We start from the raw sequence: 17,790 nt of genomic DNA, 5'->3' as shown, positions 1-17,790 counted from the left end.
CTATGTCCATTTTTCTTTATATTTCTGAAGTTTTTTCTTTGTTTTTTATATATAAATTATCATTATATCTTTATGTGGGTTTTCTATTATTTTTTATCTTAAATTCTAATGTACTGCACATTAATGTTGCTAAGTTAGCTTTTCATCTTCATTGCCTGTTATTTTTTTTATCTGTTTGTTGTCAAATTCAGCGTGGTTTGTTTTAGTGTTTCTTAAAACAGCTGGATTTTTAAAAATTAATTTCATAGTTTCTTTAATGTTAGTTTAATTCATTTGCATTTATTATATTTACTGATTTATAACATCATACTTTGGTTTTATTTTCCATACATACATTTTATTTGTCTATTTTTCCTCTTTTCTGCATTTTGTTTGAATTAAAATAATGCTTTTAATATTCCTAATTTCCTTTGCTGATTTGGAAGCTATAGATTATAATTCTCTTCATTTGGTGGACACCCATTAAATTTGATGCTACTTATTTTAGTATACATTTTTTCTAACAACGTTCAAAGTTATTCAAAATGTCTATACATTGCCTATGAATGATACAGATATCAGTATGCTTTAACTAGTCACACAACACCCAAATCTGTAATCATCCTTTTTAACTAATATATAGGATTTTGTCTATCAGTTTGAAACTAGCAAACTCTTTTAAGCTTTTACAATCTAAAAATTAAAAAAAAAAAAAAAAAAAACTGCCCTAGGAGTTCCCGTCGTGGCACAGTGGTTAATGAATCTGACTAGGAACCATGAGATTGTGGGTTTGATCCCTGGCCTTGCTCAGTGGGTTAAGGATCTGGTGTTGCTGTGAGCTGTGGTGTGGGTCACAGATACAGCTCGGATCCCTCATTGCTGTGGCTCTGGCATAGGCCGGTGGCTGCAGCTCCGATTAGACCCCTAGCATGGGAACCTCCATATGCTGTGGGAGCAGCTCAAGAAAGGCAAAAAGACAAAAAAAATTTTTTTAATTAAAAAATTAAATAAATAAATAAAACTGCCCTTATTCTTGAATGATAGTTTAATTAAGTATAGAATTCTAGTGAAGGTTAATCTCAGTACCTAAAAGATTATTTCTCCATTCTGTTATCTATTGTTACTGATAAGATTTGTTCTGTCTTTCAGAATGTTTTCCTTTTATAATTAATCCTTTTTCTTAATTTTTTCCCCAGGGCTTTTAAGCTTCTTTTTATTTTTTAATTAAAAAATTTTTTTTTTGCTTTTTAGCACCGCACTCAAGGCTAGGTGTCTAATCGGAGCTACAGCTGCTGGCCTACAGCACAGCCACAGCAGTGCCAGATCCGAGCCAAGTCTGCGACCTCCACCACAGCTCATGGCAACGCCAGATCCTTAACCCACTGAGTGAGGGCAGGGATCGAACCCGCAACCTCATGTTTCCTAGTCAGATTCGTTTCCACTGAGCCACAACGGGAACTCCTAAGCTACCTTTTAAAAGTTTTATCAAAGTATAGCTAATTTAAAATGTTGTGATAATTTCTGCTGTACAGCAAGGTGATTCAGTTATACATATACACACATACATTCTTTTTTCAGATCCTTTTTCTTTTCTTTTTTTTTAAGAATTTTATATGTTTCCTTTTAATGTGTCCAGATGTGAATTTATCTGTATTGTTTGTACATTTTACTTAGTGTATGCTTTTGTTTTCAGTATCAGAACCCTTATCTTTTCATCTAATAGGTTCTACATCAATAGCCTTTTAGTAATTTTGGTTCTCATATCAATACATTTATTAATGTTCTCTCCGAGTGTGTAACTGTGCTAAATTTAGAACACAAATCATTACTCTGTAGGGGCCATTCTCAGTGTGAATATAAATTCTCATGTTACCACCATTTGTGGTAGGTTGTTATGATAATGGACCTAGCGAATGATGCCTCTCAATGTCCATGCCCTTACATTGACATTAAGCTTGGACATGTGACTTGCTCTGCCTAATAGCTTATGTGACATAAGCAGAGGCTTAATACATGCTTGTGTATTGGGGCTGTCCCGGGGAACCTGAGATAACCATAGAGCTCATAGTCTAGCATCTCCAAGATGACTCTCTCGATGAATGCAGCCGCAGGCAAATTCAGAAGAACCACCAAGCCAACATTCAGATTTATGAACAATAATAAATTCTTGTTGTTTTAAGCCACTAAATTTTCACATATAGCAACTATGTTTTCTCATAGAACAATAGTTAACTAATATAATGTCTGATGTTTTTAACCCTTCTATCTCCGTTATGTTCCAAATTACAGACTTCTGTACCTAGTTGAGATGATGGCATACATAACAAAATTTTCAGTCCTTTGTTCCTTATGTTTAGTTATTCCCAGAATGAAGTCATAGCATTCTGAGATACACTTAATCATATTTACAGATCTTACATAGGATATCCAGGGTCTCAATATGGATAGAAAGTAAGAACAGGTTAAATATGTAAATGCGACAGTTGTTTCATGGCTGTGAAAGAAATTAAGATAGTATTGTTGTGAGTGGAACAGCGTCCATTAGAAAATGCCAGAACTGAACATAACAGCAAGCAGATGTTGGTAGGTAAAGAAGAAACTGTGAATCATGATTTCTGTTGTGATTTTCCTTCCCAATAGAATGAAGACCAGTTTTACGTGGAAAAGGCACATGATTGCCTCTCATGATACAAGGAAAACTTTCAAGTCATACTTCCTTGGAAGCCATGTGACTGGGCCAAAGATCAAACTTCTAGTTAGTCATTTGCTAGCCTTAAATCAGGCAGGATGATTTCATGGTTTAGAAGAGACCAGCCTTTGTATGGGGTTCAGCAGAACATTTGCAAAGGGTTTCCCAGGTTATCTTAGGGGTGAAGATAATACCTTAAAAGCAGATTGCCTCCTCATTTTTTATTAACTGTATCTCTCTCACTTTGGCTCAGGATTATTCCAGTCTGAGGCTAAAGAATGCATTCAGGGAACTGAGTAGATTCCATCTAGATTGAGAAAGAGAGGAGCCATCTTTCACTGGGCAAGCTGATAGTTTCTGAGGAACCTGTTTAGGAGGTAGAGAAGCTAAGCTAATAGTTATGTCCACTCAACCAAAAGGCCCCTTATTTTTTCTGCAGTACTTTTATCTGAAAAGTTAAACTAGAAAAATAAAGATTATCTACCTAAAACATTCATAGAAAATAAGGCAAAATGAAAGATTTAAGAGGAACTGGACACATATTTCACATTCTTATAATCAAAGGGTAAATGTTAGCTACCCTCTTATACTCAAAAGGTAAATTTGGCCACAGTTCTTTTTATCCCCAACAAAGTTGACTGGATTGTTTAGAGGTTGTCAGTGCATAGGATGGAGGAAGCCATTACTTACCCCCGGGGTGAGTGTTGGCTTTTGCTGTGATAGACTTTGAAGGAGGTAAACTTTTATATGGTTTAAATATTATGGCTGTGCTAGAGTGAATGTGTCTTCCAACCAACTCATTTGCATAACTTCCTTTTCTTTTTCTTTCTTTCTTTTTCTTTCTTTCTTTTTTTTTCTTTTTTTTCCTTTTTTTTTCTTTTTGTCTATTTAGAACCATACCTGTGGAATATGAAAGTTCCCAGGCTAGGGGTTGAATTGGAGCTATAGCTGCCAGCTTATATCACAGCCACAGCAACATGGGATCCAAGCCACGTCTGTGATCTACATCACAGCTCATGGCAACGCCAGATCTCTGACCCATTGAATGAGGCCATGAATCAGACCCACGTCCTCATAGATACTAGTCACATTCGTTCCTACTGCACCACAACAGAACTCCATAACTTCCTTTTCTAGGCTGCATGATTTGGGTTATAGAACCCTCTCACATAGAACCTTTGCATTTTGTGTGTGTGAAAATAATGTTGGTATCGAATACTCTTTAACCCTCAAGAAAAATAGTAGGTTTTATATTAACCTCATCCTGGCTATTTCATCATGTTGATGGGATGAAATTTCTTCCTAAACCTACTGGTGGAACAACAATACAAAAAAAAAAAAAAAAAAAAGGAGCAAACCAGAAAGTCAACACATGTACATCTGCCTTATCCTGATGCTTTCTTCCCTTGAAAACGTTTCGTAATTAACTGAATTTTGTAATTTATTTGTTTATTACTAAGGAACTAGAGTAGCAAAAAATGTGGTATAAAATTTGAAAGAAGGAATTTACAGTGAACCAGGAAGAGAGGAAATAAAGAAACAAACAGAAAATGAAAAGGATTAAGTGATGCCTGAACTTTACAAATGAGAGAGGGCTCAAATTATTTCCCACTATGCCTTAAAAGATAAAATATACAAGAAATATCAAGTATGAGGAATGGGCCAAGGTCTGGTGTTCAAGTTGGGTAAAAGATTTAAGTGCTGAATTAATTTGAACTCCCTCAGGGAAGTTTTCTCTAATCTTCAGATGGTATCAGATAGCCAGATAGCCACAGTTGCCTGTATTTCTCTTTCATTTCTCCTTTGGTAATGAATTTTTTTTTTAAAAAAATGGTTGGTTAACATTTTCTTTCTGCATGAAATTAAAACTCCTTGAGGGCAAGCACCAGATCTGTTTTGCTGAATGCCTAGCATTTGGTCAATGATCAATTCACTGAATGAATGAATTACTGTATAGAAAACTGGGAACAACTCCTCAAATCTGAACAGACGGTTTTCCAAAAACAGCAGAGTATAGGCAGAGTTGTTGATCTAACAGGAGAGGGGCTTTGTCATTATTTAGGTCATCATTTTTTTTGCGTGTGTCCTTTTTGTCTTTTTAGGGCCACACCGGTTACATATGGAGGTTCCTAGGGTAGGGGTCCAATCGGAGCTTTAGCTACACCACAGCCACAGCAGCTCGTGATCCGAGCCACATCTGACCACAGCTCATGGTAACACTGGATCCTTAACCCACTGAGCAAGGCCAGGGATCGAACCCACATCCTCATAAATGCTAGTAGGGTTTGTTAACCACTGAGCCACGACAGGAACTCCAAGTCAATTATCTTGATGAAAGTTGAAAAAGGTTTTTGGACATAGAGTTCTGTAGACTCTGGGATTTCAAAAGAAGGCTTATTCCCATGAGGAGCCCAAATAGATCCAATATTGCCTCCTTCTGCGCTGCAAGGGTCTGTTAACACTTATAAGTAATGCACTGTACTCAGTGGTATATAAGCATTTTTTTTTTTTTTTTTTTTTTTTTACACTCAAACCTGTGGCATATGGAAGTTCCTAGGCTAGGGGTCAAATTGGAGCTATAGCTGCAGGCCTGTGCCACACCATGACAATACCAGATCTGAGCCATATCTGCGACCTGTGCTGCAGCTTGCGGCAATGCCTGATCCTTAAGCCACTGAGTGAGGCCAGGGATCAAACCTGCATTCTCACAGACATCATGTTGGGCTCTTAACCTGCTGAGCCAGAACAAGAACTCCCTATAATCAGTTTTTACCTTCTGGATGGATTTAGGAATGCTTTCTAGAGGAGGTGACCATGTAATAGGGCTATAGAGGATGAATAGAGCTCACTAGATAAAAGATGAATATAAAGAATTTCCAGATAAATGAAAGAGAAAGAGCTATTGCATGAAGGTGTTGAAATGTATGATGACTTGGGGGAATAGTGTTAGTTGTCATGCTTAATTTGTATCTAGGGTGCAGGGGTATGTAGGGGTAGTTATATAAAATACTAATGGCTAGAGATGAACTTGATAAATTTATTTGGAATGAGATTTGAAGAAATGGTCTCTATCAAAGCAAGCAATTTGTTCACCATTGATGAGGAACCGCCAGAGTGGTTACTGTGGGAGAAGACTGCATAAGATTATGTTTGAGGGTTTCGACAGTCCTGAATGGCTTAAATTAAATAGGTAAATTAAGTAAATTAAGTTAGAGATTGCCATTGATGGAGGCTTCTGGAAGCAGGATGTGTTCTTTATATTGGTATTAGTCTTGAATATGACTAGAGATCAGAGGTATTTAAAATCAAGGGTATATAAGATCAAATTGCACAATGCAGTGGGGTTTTGAGTATCAGGAGGTGGCTGGGAGCAGCATTTAGACTTAAACTCAGTCCAGAATAGAGTTTGAGAACAAAGCTGCAGACTAAGTTTTCATTTTCAAATTGATGAAAAAAGAAGCCAGCAAGACCAGAATGAGGACAGAAACTGGGGATTATGTCTCTCAATATGGATTGATAGGGCAGGTCCACACAACGGCTCCACTGGCCTACAACTCTTGCTCCTAGGCTGCCAACCTCTCTCCCTCACTTTCAGGCCAGCTTTCCTGGTGTGGTTACACAGTGCAAGAAAATGTAGGGAATTATTTTGAGAACACCTCACATTAGGACAATGTGTCTTTACTCCAGCTGGAGCATAGTGGGGCACCTTGTCATTGCAGCTTTGAGGAAGAATATCAAAAGGATATCATATGTTAAACCTATGAATTTGTCATAAATGTAGGGAAGAGGCCAGAGACAAAGAGGCATACAGGAGGAGAAGCTCTGACACACGTGACCCCCACTAGGCTTGCTGTCAAAGTAAAAGTATTAAAGATGACCCTACCAAGACTGCACTGGTGAGATGCTCCCCACAGCCAGTGAGAACATGGGTAGGGGTAGAACTGGGTCTATTTGAAGTTGGAATTATCTTTGAAGACACTTACAAATCAAATAAAATGCAGAACATATTTGGGAAGGAAATAAAATAGGAGTTAATGGTTTTTAACCTACTTATGATTGGAATCTAAAATGCCAAGATAAACATTCTGCAAGGATATTAATACAAAAATGTCATTTTAACTCAAAGAATGTTGGGTTTTAAATAAATATGCCAACTGCCAACAATGCCAACTGCTTACTGAATGCTTAAGAAAAGGAAAAAGTTGCTTTCCTGCACGCATTATCACATCTGACCCATGACAGTAACTTAAAAACAAATAAGACGAAAGACAAGAAACAAAACTACCCCCATCACTAGTACTATTGTTTAAAAGAACATAGAGCCATCTTTTTTTGGTGCATTCCAATTTAGTTAACATCTTTTTTGCCTTTAATACACATGATTCTAACCTAATCCAAGCATGTCAGTCAGCTAACTTAGCATCCAAATAAAAAATTGGAGCTGGAAAGTGATTATGAAGTAGAAAAAGAAAAAAATTCTGGGAATTTCAAGGGCTTCTTAAGAATAGTAGAGAAGTGAGCTCATTTAATGACAGAATAAGTAATAGTAGAATGATAAGCTCAGAAAGCTACATAGGACTGAAGTTGTTTAGGCTCCAAGCTTATCAAAATATTGATTTCGTTGTGCAAATGAAAAGCTATCTCAAGAAAAAAAATCCCTTATTTCACTGTATTGGAATTTTAGTTTATCCATTATAATTTGCAGGGAATAGGCCAGCAGTTTCCTTGTTATAATGCTCTTTACTCCAATCAGGGGAATTGGAGGGTGACAGAGACAGGGAGAAACACAAACTGTCTCATTCAATAAGAACTCCAAACAGCAAGCAACTCTCTTTCTACAAGAGCACAACCTAAAATAGATCTGAATTTTTGCCCTGTCACTCGGAACCTTGTTGTAGTTCAGCTTAATTGGGTGTTTCTCCAAATCCGGGGTGGGGGAGGAGGGGGGTTCAGATAGCATTATCCTTTCAATCATTATCCAATCAATAACCTGTAATTTTGGCATCTGAAAATATATCATGTGGAGTAGAAAAGAATAAAGATAAGAATTTTGAGATAAAGCCAAGCATTTCTTCTGTAGTATATAGGGTAGTAGCCATGTAACATTTTCAAACATGGACAGATTCAAAGACCCTGTTAACAATTACATTAGGACAAGGGGAATAAGGAGGAACTGTCCTGGGCAATGAGACAGTATAGTCATTTTAGTCAGAGAATTGTATTTACAAGTCTAATATATTATTCTTTAGTTTTTAATCTATCTTAATAGTTAAACATACCTAAAATATATCCAGCCTTTACAGAGCATATGCTCTTATTCTTCAATACTGTATAGCTTTGTGAGAATATTTGTTTGCACAAGTAAGTCCTGTACTTCTGATCTTATCAGGAATAAAGTTTATTTGAAAAAAATGAATTAAAGTAAATAATGATGAAATAAGTAACCTAAAGAGTGCTAAGAGATCACACATGTGCAGATGTCTACTGTATAAGGTGAGTTCAATTAGTCATAGGGGAAAGTGGCCTACAAGGAACTAAGTACTTCATAAAGGATAAACAGTCTAATCTATTCATTAAATCACAGATTAAACTTTAAATCAATAACTATCATAGAAAATAGAAATGCATTATGGTGAGTTTCATTCATATCTGTGTCTGCCCCTTTAAATATATTTTAATTATACCAACTTAAGCTTTAAATCTTCCATGATGACTCAAGTTTGAGTTCCTTCTTCAAAAGCTAAAGAAAGTCATCTAGCATCACAAAAGGAAGAAGGAGAGTGTGGGTTCACCAACAACTGGAACCAGGTGCCATATTTAAATGAATATAAATCATGGTTCTCTGGGCCCCTTTTTTCCTCCTCCAATATTTTAATTATTCTACAATGCCGACGTTGTCTTTCTGAATCTTGTCGCCAATATACTGCTGCATCTGTTTCATGATAATCTTAATATTCGGAAGAATGTGAACACAAGAGCCCACTAAGAGTAAGTCTTCTCTTTGGGAAAAGTGGGTGCAGACCAGCTTTCTGCTTTCCTTCTCTAAACACTCTCCTCTCTGGGTTTCCACTCCTTCTCCTCTCCCTGTAGGATGGCCCCTCCATCTTTTTACCATTCTGACCTCTCCTACTTCCTTTCATCAATTTCTTTTTTTATAAAAGAGTCCTATTTTCCTATGTGCTGTCTTTGCTTTGAGACTAATCAATCAATCATTTATTATGATATGTCGTTTTCCCAGTATGGAGCAGGAAGATTTATTTCTTCATTGAATACATTTTGTTGAGCGCTCATCATATTCCAGATCCAGAGAAGGGCACTGAAAAAAAAAAAGAGGCAGAAATCCTTGCCCTCATGACCCCTATAGGAAAAAAGAAAGCCATTCTTTCAGGTTCATCCAAAGTGTGAAATATATATAAGACAACTCTTTCCTAGTACTAAGATTAGCCACCATTAAGTCAGTCCCTGGCATTCATTTCATGGGGTATATTTATATTGCATATACATGTGAATGCCTAGCAAAGTTTGTGAATAACAATAATGAACTAGGTTCGTGTGTGTTGTATGCATTTGAATGTGTCTATAGGCTGTGTGTGTTTGTGATTATCATGCACGGTAATTTGCTTTTGGCATTTAACTGATCATAGTGTTTTGTTTGTTTTCATCATCAAACAAAATATCTTTCCATATAAATTTATCTCATCCTTTTAATGAGTGCTTAGGTTTCTTGTCTCTATTGATAGGACGTTTAAGGGTGCTTTCAAATTTTCAGCATTTCAAACAATGCCACATTAATCTTGCACATGTCTTTTCTACAGACGTGAGTATTCCCATGGGATGGATTCCCAACTGCTAAGTCAAAAGAGATGGTTACACCATCTAAAGTAAAACATCATCTATTATAGGGTGTACTTCAGCATCCTGAGAAAACCCAACTCAGAGGAAAAGTGTAGGGTATGAGAAAAAATTGCTCTAATGTATTCAGTATATGGCTGTATTGCCACTTTATTGAGAGCAGAATCTGTGTTCTCCCCTAAACAATGGAGAATAATTGAGCAAACACAAGAAATTATTGTGTATATCTGGGGGCCGTGATGAGAAAGCATGAGGAAACTGGACGAGGGAACTTTTACTTATCTTTTCCTTTCTATACTATTTGAATAGTTTATAACAGGTAAGTATTTATTTCATTTCAAGTTAAGCATATTTTCAAAAACAATCAACAAAGAAAATAACACTTTCTCTATACTCTCAGTGAAAACCACATGGCTTCATTCAACTAAGAAATGACAGGGACAGGGTTTTTTTGTTTGTTTTGTTTTTAAAAAACTTTTGTTTAAAAGTTTGTTTTTTGAGTAAAGTTTTGTTTCTAAAAACTTTAGAGTGCTAGGAGAGAGTTTGTCTAAGTAATCAGCTTTTTTAAAAGGCAGAAATGCAAAATAAATTTCAATTTCCTGTGACCCCTAATCCTGATTTCTCTTCAGATCAACAGAACCATTCCAAGTTGAAGACAGTTAAGTAAAGAACCAAACCCAAGGAGTTATTGGAAAGTCAAGATTAATTTTATTAAATTAATTAACTTCCTTCTCTCTATACCCCATCCTGCTTTGTAGGCATGGCTCCTGTAGTTCCTAATTTACCTCCTTGCCTGATCTTATTTTTATCCTTCCTGGGGTAAGAGGCCCATAAGCCTCTTCATGAATAATGAATTAAAATCTAAAAATTATGATGGTCTGTATGATTTAATATTGTATAAAATACCACAAAGCCTCCAATCATGATTCTTAGTTGTGAGCTGAACTATGTTTTATCTAGTTTTCCCAGCTTAGCTGATGTATAGGTCCTGATCTAGCAAATAACATCACATACATAATTTTTTTGCATAATTTCTGTGTGTGTGTTCAGTGAGATGAGGTGAAAGAGAGAGAGCATGAGCGACAGGGAGATTTCACAAAGGCACCTTTTTATAGGAAAATATAATAATGTTTTGGCCTTTCTCCTTTCCATCCATTGAATATAGATGATATTGCTAGGTTATCCACTGATAATGTTACTGCATCTGTTGGGTGGTTAGAGAATACTAAGAAGCAAATCATTTTCCTTCAGTGAGAAAGATCAGGTGAGGATATCAAAATCCAGATTTAGCCCCAAACCAACTAGCCCCACCCAGTGTACTATATCCCAAGCATTACTAATCTCATCCATCGCCACGCCTGCCTTGCTCAGAACCCAGTCTTCCTTCACCTCTAAGATTCACTCCCACACCCCTACCATCCCATATTCTTACTAGATTTCACCCCTCAGGAAACAGCATGTAATTGGTTTTCTAACTTCTCTGAGTAGGGTACACCATGAAGTGTAAATGCCATGTTTACCTCTGCTAAGAAAAACTTACTCTTTAAAAACACCCCCCCCCAAAAAAAAGATACTACCATATGACAAAGCTTTAATTCAGAGGACTGGAGGTAAGAATTTCAATCAGCATTGCTTGTTCTTGGGAGGGGAGGCGTTATTTTCTCCAAAGCCTACTGTTTTGGTACCTAACACTGCCATTCCTAATCCTCCTATTTTCCCTTGCTTAACTCCCAGTGCCTTTCGGAAAACAGATTGCCATTTTTATCATGCTGATGTTATTCAGGGCTGTTTCAAGGGCCTTGTAATCTTCCTTTTGGCTACCCTGCATGTATAATATATCAAACAAATTGAGATCCACTCATATACCACATTAAATATAATTTATACTGCAATTATAAGAGTAAGTTGAAGTTGACTAGTTGATGTAATGGGGTTTATTTTTGTAGACATTTAATTAAGTATTTATTAATTTCCATTTTGCAGCTTTCATTTTGTAGTTTGGAGCCAATACTTTTTTCCAGGCTTCAATTATTTTTGTAGACCTTTAAAAATCTTACAGTCCACTGGCCCTGGGCTCTAGTGACTAATGAATGAAATGTCCTTGATGATGCTAATTTAATAGAGGAGTGTATTTTAAAACTGTTTTCTATAAATAGACCCATTTAGAATGTTTTGCCTTTTAAATAAATACGTGTTTTTTTTTATAAAAAAACTACCTTCTTGAATTTTTTTTCATTATAATGCTTCATTTTTGAAAAATTCAAGTACTTTCCTTTTCAGATAATTCTCTTTGTTTTCTTATTTTGATATTTAAGATCTAAAGTTAGCGTCCTTTTGTTTTAAGGTATTTTCTATAATTTGCTATTCTCTGCCCAGTCTCTGAAACATTGATGTCCAGAGTACCCATTGAATCTTTCCTTTCAAAAATTGTCTCTGTCTTTGATTTCTAAAAAGATCCTTCTCTAAATGTAGCCCTCCAGCCCCTTGACTATAGTAGTTCCTACAGACAACTGTATATATGCAAGCTTCCTCTTCGTATTTCTCCAGACAGTAATACTTAGTAACATCTAAGCACAGTGCACCAAGCTGTGCCATTTTGGAAAATGATGCATGGATGTAACAGTGGGATGCTCTGAAAGGAAATCCCAAAACTGAGATGCAAATTCATCCTTTTTAAAACACTGGGCACCCTCGGTTCAGAGTTCTGAATTTCTCATCTTCTTCAAGGTTTCGGAGCATTTTAATAGAGTCCGCAAACTGTTCTTAGGTTTGTTGAGAAACCTCTTCCTTGTGGATTCTTGGTAAACCTCCATATCTCACTTTACAGAGACAAAAATGTGCTTTTTCTTCTCTGCTCTGTTTCACATCCTCCTCGTTATCCAGGTGGAATGCGCTTCCATATTTTTTATTCAGCAGAAGTAAAAGCCTCATACCAGGCTAGTTGCTCTACAAGGGAAGAACATTTTCCTGGTCAGTCAGTGATGCTTAATGGTTAAAATCAGTTAAGTTTTAGTGTTTGCATCAAGAAAACACACATTTAGGAGTTCCCATCATGGCTTAGCGGTAACAAACCTGAGTAGTATCCATGAGGACACGAGTTTGTTCCCTGGCCTCGCTCAGTGGGTTAAGGATCTGGTGTTGCCATGAGCTGTGGCGAAGGTGGAAAAGTCAGCTCAGATCCTGTGTTGCTGTGGCTGTGGTGTAGGCTGGCAGCTGCAGCTCCGATTCGACCCCTAGCCTAGAAATTTCCGTATCCCACAGGTGTGGCCCTAAAAAGACAAAAAGAAAAGAAAAGAAAGAAAAGACAAGACATATTTAATCATTAAACTTAAAGCTTGCTTTCTGATATAATGTTTTGTGGCCCGACTAGACTCTCATAATTAATTTCAGGATGCTTCAAAACGACATGAAAAGGATATGAAGTAAAACATATTTTTCTATTTCTTAGAGTCCTGAAGGCAAACAAAAATTGTACTTTTATCCTCAAGCACACTGCCTTTTTCAAAAGATTTCAGTTTTATACCTTTCGGGGTTGTCTATAGAGTCAGGTTTTTCTTATTTGGAAAACCAGAACATAATATTGCAGCACGGAGCTCTGCTCATACTGTCCACCTTCAGAGGATGCCATGGAATTCACAGCGACAAGAATGTTTTGGAATGCTGGCAAAGGAGCAAAAACAGTGTGTCCTCTCCACACATTTAGAAAAATAGAGGCACAGAGGACATGGCGTACTTCTTATTAGAGGCTTTGAAAAACACCACACCTCAGTAAACATTCCTCAGGAGCTGAGGAAACAGTCCGGTCAATGGCTTACCTCAGATCCCTCAATTCTGGTTTGAGTGAAGCAGACAATAGTAGAGACACAATGCTGGCCTTGGAGGAGGGAGCACCAAGGACACGCAAGAACACTCTTTGAACAAGCCCAGTGTCCTGGTTCAGGCACTTTGTGTTGCTTTGTCATCCCAAGAGGCAATGCTTGCTGAGCACACATTGCTAGGTAACCAGGTCTTAGTGCTTTTTCTGCTTCTGAATAAGAGACCCAGCAACTTTTTTTTTTTTTTTTTTTTTTTTCCTTCAGCGCTCCCTGCGGGGCTCCCTTTGTAGATCCACGTCCAGCTGCCCTGACACTGGTTCATCCCCCTCCCTCTACGTCTGAAAATGCAAGTACCACCTTCTGTGACAGTAATCAAAGAGAACCCAATATTCAGCTTATGAGGGTTGGGGATGCCTATTGTCAATCCCTTTTGCTTCCTAAATGTTTCATCTGAAGTATGAAGTATCTTTTCCACTGGGAGGAAAAGATCCCATCACTTTTGAAAAACCAAGCGGCATTCTTGATTCATTCCTGTGACAGGAGGTGTGCACCAAATTAGCTTCCCTTCTTAGTTTGTAAAGCAAATCCTTTCCCCGATGGCACTTTCCTGAATTACTCACCAGCGCTTCACCTCACTCCAGTGCCTTTTAACAACCCTAATATCCCTGAATGAATCCATGCTGGAGTTTGGTAGAAAGCTAGTGAAAGCCCCAGTTCTGTCTTCCAGTGTCTCTGGAGCAGTGGTTCCCCATGCAGCTCAGCAACCATCAGAAATCAGAAATATGTAGGGTGTTACTAAAAACGGTAGATGCTTGGGCCCTATTCTGAAGGTTCTCATCTAGTGGGTCTTGATGGGTACCCAATATCAGCCTTTTCTTAATTTTTCAGTGATTCTGATTCACAGCTGTCTTGTTAACTAACAATCGAGACCACTTCTGGTTTGTCTATGCCCTTCTTTTTCCATTTCTGCTTCCCTGTTTCATGATCCATCTGCCTATCTCAGCTTCCTCTCTCTGTTTCATCACTTTGATCAATGACATTTTTCACATGTGCCACCCCAGCTCCAGCCTCTGGTCCCCCTCCAGGATATGACTCATGGTTTCAGCTCTTCTGATCCTGGTCCCTACTTGTGCCCCCTCCTACCGGGAAAGGATAATCAGAAACTAACAACCAGTGGGTGAGGTCCCCAAACCATGCAACTGTTTGATTGGCTCCACTTCAAAGGAGGCTTTATGCAAGGGCTTTATCAAAAGTACTTATGAGGATCATTAATAATAAATTACCTAAGCGGACCTCCACTCTCTACCTTGGGCTGCAGAAAGTACATTGTCTGGCTATGTCTTTGCTATGACTTCTAGGGTGAAAATAGAAGGATGTAGGCTAGGGGTAACTCTAAACAGCTGTCACACTCTGCAGAGGGCACGCACAAGCAGGCAAAGTGCAGAAGTTAGTTATGATTATATAAAGCATGGTTCCAAAAGATTCATCCACACTGGGGACTGCTGAATAGCAGTGGCAGTATATATACCAAGCTCAAAAGTCACAGTCCATGCTAAAGAGGCTTACCTGGAGGAAGTTATCCGAGCCCCCTAAAGGTTAACAGCAAACAAACAACAAGAACAAAAACATTCATTTGGTGGGGGGAAGGATAAAAATAAGTCAAACTAGGCCAAACTATATAATACTTTGGAGTTCCAGGCTGCAGTTGTATGGCAAAAGTCTAGGGTGTATTGATAACTTTATATACATATATATATTGCTAATTGCTAATATCTATATATCTATATAAGTAATTCTGAAGATGGAAGGTCGGCTAGAAAACAAAATCCTTTGGGTACCAATTATATATATTCAATATTTTGAAACAGATAGTCAATAACTGGAAAGTAAAAGTCTTACATGTAAAAGTCTGAGTTTATTCTGTGCATATTCCCAAAGAAGGCTTGTTGAAGCTCAGAAATTTCCTTCAGAATGCACTGATATTCTGCAAGTGTACATGGGACCATGGTTATTCTCATCTGCTTGGTTGCATATCAATAGTTGACCTTGGACAAGCATAATGTAATGAGCCCAGCAGTATTCTTTTTAGTGGGTCAGATCTTCTGCCTTTATTTTTGCTAATTGCCTACTTTCTTCTCACTTCTAAAGAGTGATGTTATATCCTTTACCACCTCTCTTACCAGAGATATTCTATATGTTTGTGTTTTAATATAATTTTTTATGGACACAAACTGTAAGTGTATAGCTTAATGAGTTACCACAAAATAAACACATGTAATCACCACCTCATCAATAGAACGTTAACATCATCCTAAAAATTCCCTCCCAAAGTGCCTTTTCCATACCATAGATTAGTTTTTGCCTGTTTTTGAACTTTATATACATAGAATTATATAGTGATTCCATTTCTGATTTAACATTATGTTAGATTCAGCAGTACCAATAGCATCTTCAAATTTTTGAAGTAAAGAGTATTCTCTGATGTGTAATATACAAATATTTCTGTCAAAAGAAGGTAAGATGTCTAAGATGCTGTCAAGACCAAACCATACTTTACTTACACCAAACTTGATTCTCTCATTTACCTTACCTGCCTGACTCTTCTAGGTGCATTTTCATCTTTATGTTAAATCGCATATACAGAATATACAGAATGGTGCACATAAGTGTACAGAAAAGTAATTTTCATCAACTGAATATATCTGTATAACCACCACTAGGACAAAAAGCAGCATATCATCAGCTCCACTCTTTGCCACCTTCTAGTCACTACTTAACCCCCACCCCCACAGGGTAATTGCCCCCCCCACAATAATTGCTCTCCTGCTTGCTAACAACATGTATTAGTTTTGCCTACTTCTGTATTTTGTGAAAATGACATGATGTAGAATATTCTTTTTGCTTGGTTTTACTTCTTTGTCATTATGTTTGTGAAATTCATCCTTAAGTTTACATAAAGCTATGGAATACTCAGTCTCATCACCACATTGTCGCAATGCATGGTGTTCCATTATGTGACTGTGCCATAATTTATTATCTATTTATCTGTTTTACTGTCAGTGGGTATTTTGAACAGTTTCCATCTGTTATTGGTATAAATAATGATTCTTTGAACATTTATCTGGGGGATGATATCACTCATTTTCTGTTGAGGAAATAGATACCAGGTGGTGAAATTGTCACAGAGTGCACTTCCGTCCAATTTTGGTGGTTCCTACAAGAATTCTCTAAGGTGATTTCACCAATTTATATTCCTGCTATTGAATATAGCAGGAATGAGAATGTTTGAGAATGCCCGTTGTCCTGTAATATTGCCTTCTTTTGGTGTACTCCATCTTTCTCTGTTCACCTAGTCTGATGAGTGTCCGATGCTCTCACGTTGTTTTATTTTGCATTTCCCTGTTATTGATGAGGCAGTCAATTTTCCATATGTTTCTTGGGTATTCAGATATCCATTTTTGTAATGTGCCTATTCATTTTTACTGTCTTTTTCTGTGATGTGTAAGAATTCTTTATATACTCTGATATCATTTTTGTGGGATAGATAAACATTGATATAGATGCAGATATACATGTATTTGCCTTTGCACTCTCTTAGTAGTCTTTTGATGATCAGAAATTTCTAATTTTAATTAATTCAATTGATTAACTGTGTTCTTTAAGACTAGTACCTTATGAGTCCTGTTTAAGAAATCTTTGCCGTGGCGCAGTGGTTAACGAATCTGACTAGGAACCATGAGGTTGCAGATTCGATCCCTGCCCTTGCTCAGTGGGTTAAAAGTGAGCTGTGGTGTGGGTTGCAGACACGGCTCGGATCCTGTGTTACTGTGGCTCTGGAGTAGGCCGGCGGCTACAGCTCCGATTAGACCCCTACCCTGGGAACCTCCATATGCCGCGGGAGCGGCCCAAGAAATGGCAAAAAGACAAAAAAAAAAAAGAGAGATCTTTGCCCAAAAATCATGCAGATTTTTTTTGTTTTCATCTAGAAGCTTTATTGTTTTACCTTTTGTATTAAGATTTACAATATACCTATTATTGATATTTGTATGTGATGGGAGGCAGTGGTCAAAATTTATTTTCTTTTTCCATATGCATATCCAGAGGATTCAGCACTGCTTATGTGAGATGGTACATTGCCCTTTGCTTGGCAGTGCCACCTTTATCAAAAGTGTAGTGACTGAATATGTATGTTTATTCCTGGACCCTCTGGTCTATTTTATTGCTCTATTTATCATTACACTTTGTCTTTATCATTGTTGTTTTATAATATGCCATAATAGCTGATAAAATAAGTTCAACTTTTTTCTGAGAATATTCTGGCTATTCTTGGCCCTTAATATTTTCATATGAACTACTGTGTTATTTGGATAATCTGTGGATCTGTTTCTATTGTTTGATACGTTTCTTGGTTTTCTGTGAAAATTATTCAATGCCTTACCATTATCATGGCATAAA

At 37.3% G+C, this 17,790-nt stretch overlaps 1 protein-coding gene across 16 annotated transcripts in view; it reads left to right on the top strand.

Annotated features, from left to right (window-relative positions):
* The window catches only part of LOC146406010 (uncharacterized), a 265,230-nt gene that overhangs the window by 121,270 nt on the left and 126,170 nt on the right, over nucleotides 1-17,790 (top strand). For 3 of the 16 annotated variants that reach the window (XR_014803465.1, XR_014803443.1, XR_014803449.1), the window contains one exon: nucleotides 13,600-13,681. The exons of 8 other annotated variants lie outside the window; for them this stretch is intronic. Coding sequence is in view for 1 of the 8 variants with exons in the window: in XM_084956212.1 (XP_084812338.1) it covers nucleotides 1,231-1,256 (26 nt within the window). In the remaining 7 variants the exon portion in view is untranslated. Of the gene's footprint in view, nucleotides 1-1,230; nucleotides 4,551-13,599; nucleotides 13,686-17,790 lie in introns of those variants that run through there. 5 more of the 16 variants (XR_014803457.1, XR_014803450.1, XM_084956212.1 and 2 more) reach the window with 3 other exon arrangements.

Source organism: Sus scrofa, chromosome 1, assembly GCF_054392235.1.
Source record: "Sus scrofa isolate SSC_HxYL_T2T_F1_AM1 chromosome 1, Sscrofa_HxYL_maternal_Yorkshire_Landrace_v2.0, whole genome shotgun sequence".
In the NCBI taxonomy this organism is placed as follows: Eukaryota; Metazoa; Chordata; class Mammalia; order Artiodactyla; family Suidae; genus Sus; species Sus scrofa.
This window is presented reverse-complemented; position numbering and strand designations above follow the sequence as displayed.